This window comes from Panthera leo, chromosome E1 (genome assembly GCF_018350215.1).
Source record: "Panthera leo isolate Ple1 chromosome E1, P.leo_Ple1_pat1.1, whole genome shotgun sequence".
In the NCBI taxonomy this organism is placed as follows: Eukaryota; Metazoa; Chordata; class Mammalia; order Carnivora; family Felidae; genus Panthera; species Panthera leo.
The window spans coordinates 5764998-5783141 of record NC_056692.1 but is presented as its reverse complement, the minus strand read 5'-3'; the positions used below and the strand labels follow the sequence as shown (position 1 = coordinate 5783141).

Sequence of the window (18144 nt, the reverse complement as noted above, 5' to 3'; positions counted from 1 at the left end):
GTTTGATCACCCATGTTGGAAACTGCACTGACGGAATTCACTTGCTCTTCTCTCAAATGAAATTTACCCTGAAAGGACAAAGATCTGTCTCAATTCCAAGACGATGACACAGGCTCTGAGAGCTGTTACTGAGGAGGGGACGTGTCCACTGAAGGTGCCCAGGGTTACTGAACAGATATCCTAAAACCCTGGTTACTGGCCGCCTACTAGGCACCAGGCGCTGTCCAAGGTACTGGGCATTCAGCCGTGAGCAAGACTGAGTCCGCACACAAGGAGCTCACATTGGCCCGGGAGAGACAGAAAAGTAGATGAACAAGTACCACAGTGTGAAAGCCCAGATCACACACGCCGGAGCCACAGGGCCCTAGTGTAAGCTTTGGCTTACCTGTTTCTGGGGAGTGTGGCACAAGGCAACTTCTCTTATCTCTCTGGGTTGCAGCTTCCTCATGTGTAATGGAGGGATGACAGACCTTACTTTCTTCAGGGTTTTTGTGGAGACTACATGAAATGACTTATGCGAAGATCCATGCACTAGGCCCACATGAGTTCTGTGTTCAGGGTGGCTCCTACGTGCCACATCAATGCTGCCTCCCCAGAGAGGTCCTCCAGACCATCCTATTTCAGACCGCAATCAACCCCCTGCCCCCAGCACTCTCTGTCCCCTCTTCCCTGTTTTCTCTACATCACCTATGCCATATGACATGCTAAGAATTTTTGTTGGTCTGCTATGTTCTAGACACTGTCCTGGGTATTAGAGATCTAGCAGTGAATAAAACAAAGATCCCTGCACTCATACTATGCCTACTCAATAGATACATGTTGGATGGATGGATGGTTGGATAGATGGAGGGATGGATGGTTGGATAGATGGAGGGATGGATGGATGCAAACAACTAGAGTGATTACTCATGACAAATGCAGTAGGGAAGTCAAGTTACACAAGGTGAGGACCCAGCAGTGACAACTGACTTTCGCAAGAGGTGGCTCCATGGTGACTTTGATAAGAACTTATTTGTTCAATTGATAAGAAATGGGTCAAGGAGAGAATGAGAAGTGAGAAAGTATGACAAGCACAGACAACCACTCTGACGAATGCTGTTATGAACAGGAGCAAAAAATAATGGGGGTAGGAGATGGAAAGAGATGTAAAAGTGAAGGGATAGTTTATTGTTTTTGATAAGGATGATCTGGCATGTTTGTATGTAGATGCATATGATGAAGCAATTACTGAATCAATGAAGATGGGGTAAGGGGAGACAAGAGCAAAGAGGGGAGGGAAGAGAAAGAGCGAGAGAGGGAGAAAGGAGGAGGTGGTGGGGGAGGGGGAGGGGGGGGAAGGAAGGAGGGAGAAAGAATAATTGAATTTCAGAAGGAAGAAAGTCACCTAGAAGGTGTTAAGAGTCAGGATCCAGAATGCACATGGAGGGATTGGCCTCAGGTAGGAACAGGGATGGTTCATTTGCTGAGACAGTAGAGAAGGTACAATCTGTGGGTGGGATGCAGGAGGGATGAAGATAGGCTGTTAGATTTGATGATGGGGAGATGAGAGGATTCTCTCCTGGTTGCTTTCACTATCGCAGTGAAGTAAGACATGTGCTCATTAACTGGGAACAGAGAGAGGAGAAGGATGCTGGAAGCTTGAGAACAGAAAACTACATGATGCAATTACCACAGGCAGGGCAAGAGAGCAAACTGCCCAGGGTAGGGGAGGTGGAGTTTCCACAACGTTAGGGGCCCATTTGGTAGGTGTGGCTGAAAATATGAAGCAAACCAAGCCAAAACTTTTGTGGTTTTTCTTCCACGATCTTCAGATGCTTAGGGGGCAGGTGTGGAATAAGACGACAGTGGGGTTTGACTAGAATGGGGTTTTGTCACATGGATGCTATGCCAGGAAAGTTAGGGGAGCCTGTACCAGGATGATGGGAGTCTATGATGGCTGAGGACAGAAAAGGCATGGTAGGCAGAGGGACAAAGGAGTCTGTGAAAGTGGTTGGCTCCATGAAATGAAGTCTTGATGAAGTTTAAGAGTAACTGGAATATTTGTATCTGGGACAACACAGAAGGACCTTGAAGGTATTACACCACCTGAAGTAAGTCAGAGAAAGACACATACCATATGATCTTACTTATGTGTGGAATCTAACACATACACACGCACACACACAGAAATCAGATTTGTGGTTGCCAGAGACTGGAGGGATGGGGGTGAGGAATCAGGTAAAGGTGGTCAAAAGGTACAGAATCCCAGATAGAAGATAAATAAGTTCTGGGGATGTAACATATAATACGACGACTCCTGTTAACAGCGCTGTATGGTGTATTTGAAAGTTGCTAAGAGAACAGATCTTAAAAGCTCTTATCACAAGGGAAAAAAAATGGTACCTAGGAGAAGTGATGACTGTTAACTAATCTTTTTTTTTTTAAGTTTATTTACTTATTTTGAGAAGGGGGAGGGGCAAAGAGAGAGGGAGAGGGGGCATCCGAAGTAGGCCCCATGCTCAGTGCACAGTCCGATGCATGGATTGATGCCGTAAATGTGAGATCGTGACCAGAGCCAAACAAGAGTTGGACGCTTCGCCACCTGAGCCACCCAGGTGCCCCAATCTTATTGTCATGACCATTTTGTGTTATACACGTATATCAAGTCATGACGTTGTACGCCTTGAACTTATACCATGCTATATGTCAGTTATATCTCAATAAGACTGGGTAAAGAAAGGATACCTGGAATGGGAAGTAGAGCAGGTGAGTGGAAGGGTAAGAGGTACGAGTCAGAGAGAGGGATGTTCGAAATGGCAGTGGTGGAGATGGGATCATCACCGATGATGGAAGTGCGAGGGTAGGAACATGAGAGCGAGTGGCTGAGGTGGGGGATGGAAGAAACAACCACAGGAATTAACAAGACCCATGCCATCCATGGAGAAAGATGTAGTTGAGAAGACGGTCCAAGCACCCAGGCAGCCGGTAAGTGTTGGGGGGGAACTGGATGTTGGCAGATGACAGGCGAGGTGATGAGTACGAATGTCTGGTTGCCAGTGCTTTAGAAGAAGCGGGGTTTGTAAAGGATAAAGAGAGACATGGTTTAAATGTGCCATTGAAATGAGGTGGGGGAGAAGGAGGGTACTTAGTTCTCGCTAGGTCCTGGGGGGACACAGAACAGGGAAGCCAAAACAGCTTTCCTCCACTCAGGGGTCAGTGAGGTTTCACTCGGAATCATCAATGAGGGGAGGTTCAGAGAAGGTAAAGATGAGGTGGGTTTTGCTGCTGAAGTGCACGGGTACCAGGGGGCAGGGTGGAAAGATTCTGGAAGGCAGGGAAGGATGGTAGGTGTGATAGAACCGGGGAATGTACAGCAATACAGGGACAGCACTGGTGTGAGTATAAATCGTCTGGGAGGCTTGGTGACTACTCTCAGTGATTCATTCGATGGCAATAACATTTAAGAAGGGTATTCAATTGTTGAGATCTGTGAGCACTTAAACAAAAATCTTCAATCTCATTATTCTAAAGTTGGCCCTTCCACCGGTATGGGGTGGGGATATGGGTCCTGAGCTGTTCTGGTGCGTCTTTTATGACCTTAAATTTTCCCTTGGTGTCACTGTGGTCATGCCCAGGGCTTGTAAATGACACACAAGGAAATACATCCAGTGCTGCCTGAGTTCAGCATCCTGCTGCCCCCTAGGGCCAGTGGCAGACACTGCAGCCGTTGCTCTACCGGCCGCCATCTTGACCTTCAGGGCAGACGCATAGCTGCTTTTTCCTGGTTTTAGGGAGGTGTCCTCAAATGCCCACATGAGACCTCTGACATTGGGAAGACGAGGCAACTGAGGAAAGGCAAGAACGGAAGCACACTTACACATGGCGCATGGCGTCCTCAAAGAGAACCAGGTCCATCACTGTGTTGACTTCATTGTGGTTCTCCAGGGCTTCCACCAGAGTCTGGGTCAAAAGTTCCCATGATTGTACAGGCATGTACTTGGGTTCACCAATGCCATTTGCAAAATGGCAATATATGTTTAGGCTTCGGGTCTGCTCCGCCGCCTCATCGATACCCTGGTGATGGGACACAGGCGTAAGGACCCTCCTTACAGACTCAATTCTGGTTCCATACAGATTGAAGACCCCTCATGTGCTTTTTCTCTCTGAACACACCCTGCAAATTAAGTATCAGTCCTGCTTCCAACACTTTCTTTTTCTTGAGAAGCTTCTATGAACTGGATGTTTAACATTCATTTACTAGTTCCATGAAGTCATGAGTGATGTTTGTTATTCCTTGTGGGCTGAGAGTGGAAACCGGAAGGTGGTAGGGACCCTTCCCACATACACAGGTAGAGCCTGTGTCTGGGCAGAGGAATGGATGGGGACACAGGGACAGATTACGCTAAGCAGTGGCTCTTCGACCAGTGCCGGGTGAAGGGGTCCATGCACCAGTGGCCTCATCTCCCCCGCACCCATTTCAACAAGTCCTGCTTCCCAATCCACAGTAGTGTCCTAAAATATCCTTTCCTGTTTCCTGTGAGACACCCCATTGTAGGCTACCAGCCCCAGCTTCACAGGCTCAGCCCAGAGAACTTGGTTTCTGAAAAATGTGCCATGAGCCATCCTTAGGTGATTGATTCATTCACAGGAGAGCCCCCTGTGTGTACATGGTACACAATTTTCCTAAAGATATGAGCCTATTGTGTGTTAATTCTTGCCCACAGGGCAGACCTAACCATGTTTAATGAATACCTAGTACAATTCAATTAATTAAAAAGATATGGTATCTATGTCTCCTTACCACCAAGGTGCCCTCCAAGCATCAAAGAGGCAGCTAATCTTTTCCTTATTTTTTTGCACACCCCCATCCACCCTCAGTTTGTTACCTGTATTTAAGAGTCTCTTATGGTTTGCCTCCCTCCCTCTCTGTTTGTAACCGTTTTTTTTCCCCTTCCCTTCCCCCATGGTCTTCTGTTAAGTTTCTCAAGTTCCACATATGAGTGAAAACATATGATATCTGTCCTTCTCTGACTTATTTCACTCAGCATAATACCTTCCAGTTCCATCCACGTTGTGGCAAATGGCATGATTTCATTCTTTCTCATTGCTGAGTAGTATTCCATTGTATACTTACTTACCGAAACCTGAATGCTAGAGACTTCGAAAGGAAGAAAGGTGGCAGAAGGAAGTTGAGAAAACACAGGTTTCCTAGTGCTATACCATTATAAGCAACTATCCCCACTGCCATTGTGTTTTTCTCCCAACGTTCTGACTGGGAGAACCACCTGCCAAAGAGGTAACACACATGCTGTTTATCAGCAAGGACATTACCCAGGGGATGAGTCCCTTAGGGTTGGCTTTGTAAGCCCATGGGCAAGATGCATCAAACTTAACGGAGGGGAAGTGAGTTTGACAGTCACATGGACAGAGAAACCAGGACTGGTTTATAAGAAGAATGAAATGGCAAGAGTTAAATATCAAAGAGCTATTGTATTTTGAAGGCGATTTCAGGGCCCTGGAAAGCCTTTAAACCATTCTGCCTTTGCCACACATGAGCAGTAAATGCCCAGACACTCGGGTAAGATTTAATGAAATGCAGGCGAGCCATTCTCGCTAGCTGCAGGAAGCACGTGGGGGAAGTGATGTGGGAATACATTTACCCAGTTTGAACATGGGCTAATATACTGGGAATTGGTCCTGATAGAAGTCAATTTACATGAATGATCTAGCAGAGGAAGGACTGAAGTGCAGTTCTGAAAAGCCCACTCTACAAAGACTCTTTGATGAACAAAACAATGTGTCTCAGATTTTCTGATCAGAGCCAGGCGGTGCAGGAGGGAGAGGAAAACCAAGCACCCGGTGCATCAAAGACTTCTTCATAGTGACGCCACATCACACAAGGGCCACTTCTCAGAGAACGTTAAGATTTTAATGGTGGAAACAGGACCGTGTCACTTCCTTGGTGGAAATCCGGCAACCTTTGATACCAAGATTTCATGCGGCTGGAGGTGATTCTGGATGGCATTTCAGAGGTTGTTGGAGAAGGATAATGGTATTAATTATATCTGGGTCTATGATCAAAAGAATGCGTCCTTGGGGCGCCTGGGTGGCTCAGTCGGTTGAGCTTCCGACTTCGGCTCAGGTCACGATCTCGCGGTCCGTGAGTTCGAGCCCCGCGTCGGGCTCTGGGCTGACGGCTCAGAGCCTGGAGCCTGCTTCCGATTCTGTATCTCCCTCTCTCTCTGCCCCTCCCCCGTTCATGCTCTGTCTCTCTCTGTCTCAAAAATAAATAAATGTTAAAAAAAAAATTAAAAAAAAAAAAAAAAAAAAAGAATGCGTCCTTAGGATACAGACCCACAGAGGAACCTCGATTTCAAAGGCTGAGAGTTGTCCGTCTAAAGTGCCAGCTCAGACCGGCTGGAGAAAATAGCCAAGGTGTGTTTGCAGAGCCAACCATGAACACATAAATTGGCAAATGCTACAATGGTCAGAAGGGCATCTAAGATGTGAGAGCGGGGCACAGAAAAATGGTAAGGGGAGGCATTTCAGGGTGTTCATATTAGTAAAGAGCAGGCTGAGATAAATTCCTTAAAAATGCTGTCCAAGATCCAGAAGGCTGCCATGTAGGTTGGGATGCACTCTAAGTATCTTCAGAGGTAGACCCAGGTTGGTGTCAGGACAAAATATGGTGCTAGACCCAACAAGGCGAGCAGGGAAACACGGTACATTTCAATACAAGTTCTGGTTATTCCTAAGTTCGAGAGAGGACAAGTGGTTTGAGTGGAAACTAGGGAGTTTGGGTCAACTTCCAGAATGCTCAGTGTTAGCTGTGGGGTAACTGTGACACAAAGAAGTGTAACATGATCGTAGGCTGCGTTCGTGGATCAGTGCTTTCCAAGGCATATTCTGTGGAATATTTGTTCTGCAAATTATTAGTAAGTTTCATGAATGGAAAAGGTTTGAGGGTCTCATACATGTCAGAATAGACAAATGAATCAGGGTTATTCAAGATTTTGGGGGCTTTAATGTGCTGAAAGCACGACGTATTTCCAAGAGAGGGATAGAATATGAAGTACTTTCTCAACTTATTTTTATCATGGATACCTTCTTTCTAAGGTATATTGTAGTTCAACAGTTTAGGAGGACAATTTTGGGAAATGGTAACAAAATTATAGTATGTAAGAAGAGGGAATGATGATCTTGCTTTGGGCCAGACCCCAGTTGGGTTGTGAGACGAAAAATCAGACACCACGATCTCAGAGGGGGGAACTGATGGAAAAGTAATCAAGATGATGGCAAATTTCTCTGGGTTTGAAAACAAGCCATGTCAGAAGTGGCTAAAAGAACAGAGGCTATTTGGTCTGGAGGAAAGAAGACCCAGGAAGGACAAGACATACTATTTGAAATATTTGAAGGTGTTTCATGTAGACTTAATATGAGTGGACAGGGAAATAAATTTTAGATCATCATTAGAAAAAATTTCCAGCTGGGGTGCATGGGTGGCTCAGTCGGTTGAGCGACTGACTCTTGGTTTTTGGCTCGGGTCATGATTCCAGGATCATGGGATCGAGTCCCCCCATTGGGCTCTGTGTTGAGCGTGGAACCTGCTTGGCATGCTCCCTCCCTCTCTCTTTGCCCCTTTCCCCTGCTCATACACACACACTCTCTCTCCTCAAATAAGCGAAAATGAAAGAAAAAAAAGAAAGAAAGAAAAAGAAAAAAATTCCAGACTTTAAAATTGTTCCAAAGCTTCCGAATTTAAAAATTGTTCCAGGGGCGCCTGGGTGGCTTAGTTGGTTGAGCATCCAACTTTGGTTCAGGTCATGATCTCACGTTCCATGAGTTCAAGCCCCACGTCGGGCTCTGTGCTGACAGCTCAGAGCCTGGAGCCTGCTTCAGATTCTGGGTCTCCCTCTCTCTTTCCCCCTCCCCCACTCATGCTCTGTCTCTCTCTCTCTCTCTCTCTGTCAAAAATAAATAAACATTAAAAAAATTAAAAATAAAAAAAATAAAAATTGTTCCAAATTTCCAGGGGCACCTGGGTGGCTCAGTCGGTCAAACATCGGACTCTTGATTTTGGTTCAGGTCATGATCTTATGGTTTGTGAGTTCAAGCCCCACATGCTGACAGAGCCTGCTTAGGATTCTTTCTCTCCTTCTCTGCCTCTCTCTCTCTCTCTCTCAAAATAAAAAAATAAAATAAATAAAATAAATCGCTTCAAATTTCTAGTCATTAGTGGCTCCAGAATGGCTCCCCAGGGAAAGATGAGATTATGCATTTTCAAGGATGCATCCACTGGGATGACCAATCTGAGAAATGCTACTGACATGAGCAAGCATGGGACAAGGAATTGGATCACATGAAATCCACAGACCCTCCCAACACTGAAATTCTATGGTAATTTATGTCTTTTCTTGTCCTGCCATTTTCACCTCAGCAAAATAATGATAGATTTTCTTTCCCTATCTAATCTCTGATTCCCGCCCCCCACCTCACCCCATTTCTGAGCTAGATTTTATCATTTGGGTGATCGTCTGCAGAAATATTTATTTTTCAAATATATAGCAATTTTTTTTTTCAGGGCAATACTCACATCGAAAATTTTCTTGACCACTTCTGTCTGGATTTTGTCAAAAAGATCAAAGTCCTTTTCTTCCACCAGCTTGTCCCGATAAACCCGACTTGATTCATGTAGATAGAGCTTTACGAGGTCCTGTGTGGATTTCACACATTCCACAGAGGAGAAGAGAATGCCCTTTATAGAGAGTAGACCAAAAATAATGTGAATAATAAATTAAAACTACAACAGCTACAACTTATTAAGCCAGGTACGTGACAGGTACTGGACCAGAAGTTTCGCCAGGTAAAACTCATGTGACCACCATGATAAGCAATTTCTACAAAAATATAACTTTTACTACATCCATTTGGTATAATGTGGAGACTGGGATTCAGAAAGACAGGAAGCATACCTAATGGCATATATATAGGATGTGGTCTCAGCAAGGTTTCAAAACCTTAAGGACCTGGAATTTTGATCACCGCATTCCCAACAGCCACAGTGAGGAGACAGGTGGCCTCTTTGCCGTGTTTCAACTCCCTGAGTACCGGTTTGAGAACCAGTCTAGGTGACAACTGTTTATGTAAAATCGGAACGATCACAAAGGGTGACTCTAGCTAACCTTGGCAGGTCAGTAATCCATTTTACTCATCTTTAGAGGGTTCTCCTTCCGTATACCACAGGGATCATCCCAAACATTTACTATCCTTTTCAAGTTTCTCTGTCACCTCACCTCTCTGCTACGATTAGCTAACGTCTCAGCCTCATTTTTCATTGAAAACTGGAGACAACCAAGATCAGAGTCTCTGAATGACCTCAACAAGTCCTGTAATTTGAAACTCATCTGTACCTGTGTTTCCCCCCAATTACTTTTTTTTTTATCATGAGGAAAAGGGGTCATGTAATTATCCCTCATCACCAACAGGATGAGCACGGCAGAAAGTTCTGGTTGTAATAGGACTACCAGTCTAGTTCCTCATGATCACCACTTCCCATAAAATCTAGATCTCGGTTTCACCAAAGTCAAGTTGTTTTCTGGCGCTGCATACTTTCTGTGCCTTCGTGCCTTTTGCTTTTCTTGCTATGCTCATATTTCAAGATCCAGTTCAAGTGTGATCTCTTTCTTGAAGTGTTCCATGGCACCTCCTTTCCTGTCCAACAGCACTTTCTCTGATGTGCCCTACGTCGAGATTTCTGCTTTTAGTCGTGGCAGAATACCTGATCACAAACCAATCCGCTGAAGTCAACTACAAAAGATAGGGAACTTATCTTCAGAGCTTCATCGTTTTAGAGGCATTAGGGAGTCACCAAGGCAGTGAGGGCTCAAGGGGCTACGATAGGGAAGAGAAGGAAGAAAGATGAACCCAGAATTTGGTACTATTTTTTTTTCCTTCAGGCATTTTCCAATTCACAAGTAATGGCTCATAGGTTCAGAAACCAAAGAGAGACAGACAAGTGAAAGGTTAAGATGCTGAGCAAAGTTACCTCATCTCAAGTGGTAGGAAGGGTGAAAGTTGAAGTTCAGGGATTAGCAAGAAGGGGTTCATGGCTAAAGACCTCAGGGGAGCGTCTCAAATGGTGATACATCAGGAGTATGAGTGAGTCACAATCATTCAGTCCTCACAGAAACGAGCGCAATTTCAACTCCTCAATCCCTGATACCTACTGGCCAGAAGCAGAAGTGTGTAATCTCTGAAGGAAAATATCATCATATAAACCCTCAAATTATCTGAATAGCTCTGCCCTGACAGTGTGGAGCCTGACTCAGGGCTTGAACTCATGAACCTGGTAGAACAGGACCTGAACCGAAACCAAGAGTTGAATACTTAACTGACAGAGCCACCTAGGCACTCCTGCAGATTTTAAAACTCCTAATGTCTGGCCATCAAACAAAAATTACTGGAAATACCAGGAGACATGACCAAATCAGGGAGAAAAAACACAGCCCACAGAAGATCTAGGTATTGGAATTATCAGACACAAGAGCTTTAACAAAACTATGATTAAAATGACCAAGAAATTAGGGGACATCGGTAAAGAATTTCATCAAAGGAGTGGAGCCTTTAAAAATGAATCAGGGGTGCTCAGGTTGTGATCTCATGGTTGTGAGGTCTTCTCAGCACAGAAAATGCTTGGGATTCTCTACCTCTCTCTCTGTGCCTCCCTTGCTCACTCACACACACACATGCGCGCGTGCTCTCTCTCTCTCTCTCTCTCTCTCTCTCTCTCTCTCACACACACTCTCTCTCTCAAAATAAATAAACTTAAAAATGAATCGAATGGAAATTGTCAAATTAAAAATTACCCCAAATTAGTGTTACTGAAATTAAGAACTTAATCAATGGAGTTGACAGCAGAATAGACAGAATTGAAAAGAAAATGAGTGAACAGGAAGAGAGAGTAGTAGAAAACATTCAGATTGAATCACTAAGAGAAAAAAGAAAGAGCATAAGGGACATATGAGACCCAGTGACAAGGTCTCATATACTTGCATTAGAATACTAGAAAAAAAAAAGCAGAAGTAACATTTGAAAAGATACTGATTGTGACTTCTCTAAAACTGAAAAAAAAAACCTGAAAAGAAAAGACATCAAGATTCAAAAGTGCTGCAAACACTAAGCAGGATAAATACAGAAAATACCACTTAGAAATCTTGGGAATAGTGAAAATTTTGAAAATCAAAGACAAACAGAAAATCTCAAAAGCAGGCAAGTGAAAAAAAACTATGTGTACTGTATAGGAAAAGTAAGACTTAAGACTTCCTCAGTAGAAACAATGAAAGCCAGAGGACAGTTGAATAATACCTTTGAAAAGCTGAAAAAACATAGCTGCCAACCTAGACTTCTAAACCCCCTCCCAGAATTGTTTTTTTGTTTTTTGTTTTTGTTTTTTAAGTTGGGCTCCACATTGGGTGTGGACTCACAACCTTGAGATCAAGATGTGAGCTGAGATCAAGAATCAGATACTTAACTGACTGATCCACTCAAGGCGCCCCCCCCCCCCAATTCTTTTAAAAAATAAGAAATAAATACATATCCAGTTAAATAAAAACAGAGAGATTATTTTCTAGCAGATATAAACACCACTAAAATCTAAAGGAGAGCTTCAGGTAGAATGAAAATGACTCCAAATGGAAGAACAGAAATGCACCAGGGATAGGGGAAGTGGGAAGATAATATGTGAGTAAACCTAAGTAAATGTTGACAAAGACAAAAGTATTCATGCGTTGTGGGTTTTCAATACACACTGAATTTTAAAAATAAGAATAGAATCAAATTGGAGGGATGTAAATTGCTCTAAGACCCTTGCAATTGATAAAGTACTCATTTACAAAAGAATAAAATGATGCATTTGATAATCATTAGATGAAGAGTAAAAAGATGTACTGCATGCTAAGAGGGGAGAAAATAAAAAACAAAAAGTAATTAGTTTGATAGAATACAAAAAGTGAGGGGAAAGAAAACACAGAACAGCTAGAACATACTGAAAACAAACAGTATAAGTAGATTTAATCCTAAATTCATTATTATATAAAATCAAATATGAATGAACATGATATTTTCATTAAAAGACTATGATTATTAGACTACATTTTAAAAATCCAACTATATGTTGCCTATAAGAGATATACATTAAATATAAGAAAAAAAGCCTGGAATAAGAAATTGAAAATAAAGCAGGATATTTAATAATAAGTAAAAGGGCAGTCCATTAGGTAGATATACTAATTCTAAATGTATGTGCACCTAATAACACCACTTCAAAACATATAAAGCAAATGTGACAGAAATAAAAGGAGAAATGGATATGTCCACAACAACAGTGGGAGATTTTAGCATACTTTTCTTAGAAATGGACAGAGCACATAGTAAAAAAAAAAAAAAAAAATCAGTAAGGATATAAGATATTTCAATGACATGATTTACAAGCTTGACCTAGTTGACATACTGATTTAACTACACTCGGCATCTGAAGAATGCACCATTTAAAAAGTGCCCATTGGTCATATCTTGGGACATAAAACCAGTCTCAACACACTTCACATTTCAAATGAATAAAATAATTGAGTATATTTTCTGAAATGGTGAAATTAAGCTGAGCTTCAACAAGAGAAAGGTAACTAGAAAATCTCTCAATTTTGAAAAACAAAGCAATACACTTCCAAATATCCCATAAGCTAAAGGAGAAATCACAGGGGAAATTAAGAAATATTATGAAGTGAATGATAATAAAAATACAACATATAAAAGTTTGCATGATACATGGAATAAATAGTGATAAATTCATAGCCTTAAAATGAACATTTTAGAAGAGCTGAAAGGCTAAAAATTGATGATCTAACTAGACACATCAAGAAGTTAGAAAAAGGAAGACTAATCACAAACCTAAAGAAAGAGATTATACAGTATTTATAAGATAAAAGCAGATATCAAATAGACACAGCAAACAAGGTAAAAAAAATTGATATACTTTTCAGTTTCTTTGAAAAGATTAGCAGAATTGATAACTCCTTAATAAGCCCGATAAAAGAGAAAAAGAGAAAACGAGAAAAGGCACAAATAGTATCAGTTTTAAGAAAGAGGACATAATGTCAGATACAACAGATATCTAAAAGATAATCACAGGACATTATAAATGACTGTATGCTAATAAGGTAGAAATTGATGACATTGACATCTTACCACAACTGACACATGAATAGAAAATCTGAATTGTCTAATATGTACGAAAAAAGTTGAACTCAGAGCATAAGACTGGCCATAAAAAATCTCCAGATGGTTTCATCAGTAACTTCTTCTGACATTTAAGGAAGAAGGCTCACTACAGTGTTTTACAAAATCTTCCAGAGAGTAGGAAAGGAGAGACCACCTCCCAATGCACTTTATGAGGACTTCATAACCTTAGGATTTGGAAGAAAGGAAAATTACAGGACAATCTTATTAACAGAGGTGCAAAAAGTATGTTAAAAAATAGCAAATGGAGGGTGACTGGGTGGCTCAGTGGGTTAAGTCTCTGACTCTTGATTTTGGCTAAGATCAAGAGCTCATGGTTCATGAGATCAAGCCCCACCTTGGGCTCTGCACTGACAGCGTGAAGCCTGTTTGAAATTCTCTCTCTCCTTTCTTTCTGCCATTACCTCTCTCTCTTTCTCTCTCCCTACCCCCCCCCCCGCCCCCGCTCAAGATAAACATTTAAAAAAATAGAGAATGGAACCCAGCAAAATATAAAAGGCTCAACATGCAGGAATTAAGTTGGGTTCATCATAGGAATGCAAGGGTGAGCTAAGATTCAAAAATAATCAATGTAGGGACGCCTGGGTGGCTCAGTCAGTTAAGCGGTCGGCTTCTGCTCAGGTCATGATCTCACGGTCCGTGAGTTCAAGCCCCGCGTTGGGCGCTGTGCTGACAGCTCAGAGCCTGGAGCCTGTTTCAGATTCTGTGTCTCCCTTTCTCTGACCCTCCCCTGTTCATGCTCTGTCTCTCCCTGTCTCAAAAATAAATAAATGTTAAAAAAAAATAAAAAATAATCAATGTAATTTATCACATTTCCAGAAACAATGAGAAAGAAATTAATATAATTATTACAAAAGCTACAGAAAAACCACTTAAGTTTCAATATACATTCATGGTTAAAACTCTTAGACTACACACAGGAAGAAAGTTTCTCTATCTGGCAAAGAGCATCCACAAAAACCTAAAGTAAGCATCACACACTATTAAAAGCTCTTCTCCCTAAAATTAGGAATGCAACAAGAGGCAGCTCTCTCAACTTCTCAACATCATACTGGCAGTTGTAGCCAGCACAATAGGACAAGAAAAAGAAATTGTAAGATTTAAGGACTGGAAAGAAAGAAATTATTATTACTAGTATTTTTTTTTTTTTACCAATAACATGATTGTATATATAAGTATAAATGCATTATTGAACAAAGATACAAATTAATATTTGCCCTATGATTCTGTTTTCATAAAGTCCAAAAACAGGCCAGAAGAACTTACGGTGTTATAAATCCAAATAGTATTTACCTCCGGGAGGGGAGGAAAAACCAAATGGAAGGGACAAAGGAGAAGGAGTTTCAGGGATGCCGGGAATGTTCTATTTCTTTTTTTTTTTTTAATGTTTATTATTGAGAAACAGAGAGAGACAGAGCATGAGCAAGGGAGGGACAGAGAGAGAGGGAGACATAGAATCCAAAGCAGCTCCAGGCTCCGAGCTGTCAGCACAGAGCCTGATGTGGAGCTTGAACCGACAAACTGCGAGATCATGGCCCGAGCTGAAGTCAGACGCTTAACTGACTGAGCCACCCAGGTGCCCCAAGGGAATGTTCTATTTCTTGATCTGAAGATGTTGATCCATTTCTTGTGGTTACAGAGGTGTGATGGCTTTGTAGTAACTAACCAAGCTGTGTGCCTACGACTTGTGGGCTTTCCTACTTATATGTTGTACTCTGATAAAAGTGTATTTTTAAAAATGGAAGAAATTCCGTTAGGTCCCTTGGGCCCCACCCCCACACACATCTCGACCTCTCTTCTTCTTTGGTCTCCTCGGTATGAGCCGTATGAGATGCAGAGGGCAGGGAGAAGTACCCACCAGGCACCCCAACTTCCGGGACTGTCCCTTACAGTGAGGTATGCTACTCACCCACATGAGCACGTCAAGCACAAATTCTGCCCCACCTTAGTTATGTGTGGCATTGAGATGGGAGCAGTTGATGATTTCTGCCACTTGGAATTTTCTCAGATGGTGTCCTGGTCAGGACAGAGTGAGGGAAGTGTAGAGAGGGTCTGAATTCCTGAGCTGCAGGTCATACTGGAAGGAGGTGATGCCTGGCTCCTAACAGGCATCCAGCCACCCCCTAGGTGCTTCCATCAGGCCATTAGACAAGTAGGCAGGGGACGCTGTGGTCAAGCTGGGAGCCTGAAACTCCCCCCTGGAGGAGGAGGGCGGGGGCTGGGTGGTTGCAGGGAGGCAGGTGCTCCAGTGGGGGATGTATTTTCCCACCGTGGTGGCAGGTGGCTGATAGCTGGCAGGCTGCCGACAGGCAGGCAAACAGGGCCCTGGGGGTTGCCACTCAGCCTGCCTGAGCCAGCCAACAAAATAGGCCAGGGGGAACAGGAGACATTGCCCCCAGGCCAATACCCCCCATCCTTGGTGCTTCCTTGACATTACGCTGGCCGCCACTGAAACAAGGCTGGAATATGGAGGTGAGCGTTTTGTAATTGAATGTTCTAGTTTTGGATGTCGGTGACACTGCCTTCCAGTGATGGGATCATGCTCAAGGCATTTGATTTGTCTGTGGCTCAGTGTGTCCCTTCCAAATTGGAAATAATCGCGTTTTGCCTCGCACGATGGTTGCAAGGATTCAATTATTCGCTAATAGATGTAAAAGGCCCAGGACCGTGCTCCATAATTGCTACAGGCCAATGTCAGACTTTTTATGAGGGCCCACTCTGGCCTCAAATGATCTTTCCAATTCTGTCTCTCCATGACCACCTCCTTCCCCTCACTTTCCATCCCCCACGGCCCGACGCCTGTTACGCATTCCACTGATGTTTTCTATGCTTTTCTGCCTTTGTGACCATTCGTGCTGTCACCTGGCTGGTAACTTCCCTGAGCCTCCGTTAAATTGGGATGATAATGTGGGTCCCGAAGGGTTGTCATGAGTGTGCGTTTCAGAGCGTACGGGTGACAAGGCGTCTGTCCAGGCAGGAGCTGGATGCTTCTGGTCAACCAGATCTAATGCCCTTCTCCCTTCAGCTCTGCCCTATGAGCAACGTGAATTTGACCCAATTAACTCCTTTCTTGCCTTTGAAAGTACAGACGGGGACATTCTCACCTCGTGCTGCTGCGGTGAGATTTAAGAGAGGTACTTTGTGATAAAAGAGGTCTTTCTTAATTAATACTCAGTAGAGGAGAGAGAATAGTGGGCATGTACAAATTTTGCCATCATCCTGGCCTCAGAGCCACAGACCTGAAGGCTTTACGGGCTTGGAGTGGGGTCTTTCTTGCTGCCTGAACTACCTTATGCTTGTTCCCCTCTCCAGAAGTGCGGATGAAGAAGACAGAATGGTGTGCAGGAAAGTGGTCCTAGCCAGGAACCCAAAGACCCGGCTTCTTGTTCTAGTCCCTTCCCCGGCTGGCTGTGTGCTCCTAGGAAAATTTACAGAATCTCTGGGGGTCTCTGCTTCCTCATTTTTTAGCAGAGTTAGTGTTTAGGAGGTATGTGGCCCACAGTGTTGTCCTGAGGTAGCTTAAGTGTGTACTCAGTGACTGGTCCTTACGTGGGGAGGCTCAGTGTCTCTCTAGGTGAAGCCACTCCAGACACAGTTCTTAGACTCTGAACTAATGGTCAGAAGATTTCTGCTTTTTACAACCAAAGGTCCTGGCTGGACCACGCAGGCCCTATGTTCTCAGGATCTGGACAGGCAGTGTCCTGGGTAATTAATTCCAAGTACATGTGCTGACCACAGAGGGTCACGTCTCACTCCCCGATCGCATTGACAGCCCCCTACAGGTGTGGCCTCTGCTTGGTATAAAAGGCATCCTTCCTGCCAACTTGGGGAGGACTGTGTCCAAAAAGTGGTCTCCACAGGTTCTTGCCCAAGATGGGAAAGTTGCAGACTCCATCCTGTGAGGAAGAGGGGACCGGGCTTTGTTGCGTTGCCCTCTGGAGGTTTTGACAGTGAAGGGTCAAGCAACTGAAGGCAATGGGGGCAGAGACAGGCCATTGCTATGCAGAGGAGAAAGAGCTAGAAGAATCTGCAATGGCTGTGGCCTGGACAGGAAGCTGGAGTTTGACAACAGAGGCCTCCTGGAGGCTGGCAGTTACTATCTTAGGAATACTATGATGTGGCTTTTTCAGGAAACGGATCTATCCCGCCTGATTTCGGGGGACATTCTTTTTGTTCCCAAGAACAATGCTATACCACCAGGGCCTGCAAAGTAGTTACCTCTTTCTTTCTTTTCGTTCCTTCCTTGGCATGCTGGAATCAGTATGTAGCATTTTCTTCAAGATGCTGAGCCTTCTCCAACCCAAAGGAGCCAACTCAGAAATGTGTCCTGGGAAACCATGTCTTTGGCAAACAGCACTCTACCTGGTTGACGTCCCTCCTCATGGAGCCCGTGGCCCCATCTACCTGATTGTGTTCATGATTCTGTACGAACGGCGCCTTTGCATAAGAGTTTGGTGCTGTTATTTTACCAAGAACGGAAGGGCCCAGATTATCAGTGAGCCTTTCAAGGGTGTCTCCGTACAGATGGACTCACCTGGAAAATGTTGGCGAGGTCTCGGAGATTGAAAACGTAGTGGAATTTGATCGCTGTGGGTAGGAATGTGGTGGCGATCTTCCGGTGGAAGGTGAGGGCCAGATTGATGAGCTGGGGGCTGGATTTCTGCAGAGACTCTGGGAAGTTTCCAAGCTTAAGGTGCTGAGTCAGGATGGTGCCGTAGATGGAGGCCAGGGCGTCTGCCCCAGGGAAGGAGAGGACAAGCACGCTAAAGTGGCGCTGTACGAGAGAACAGGCAGGGGCCAGGGGTCAGAGTCAAGATCGCCTCTTGGGGCTCTGGGTAGAGCAACGAGGAATTCTTATGAGGCCTTTGGATT

General features: G+C 43.8%; 1 protein-coding gene across 1 annotated transcript in view; it reads right to left on the bottom strand.

Moving 5' to 3' along the window:
- Positions 1-18144, bottom strand: part of DNAH9 (dynein axonemal heavy chain 9) — a 333822-nt gene that overhangs the window by 138297 nt on the left and 177381 nt on the right. Inside the window, exons 41-43 of the mRNA XM_042917480.1 lie at positions 17807-18046; positions 8573-8734; positions 3857-4053 (exon numbers count right to left, since the gene is read on the bottom strand). Of these exons, the coding sequence (XP_042773414.1) occupies positions 3857-4053; positions 8573-8734; positions 17807-18046 (599 nt within the window). The remainder of the gene's footprint in view (positions 1-3856; positions 4054-8572; positions 8735-17806; positions 18047-18144) is intronic.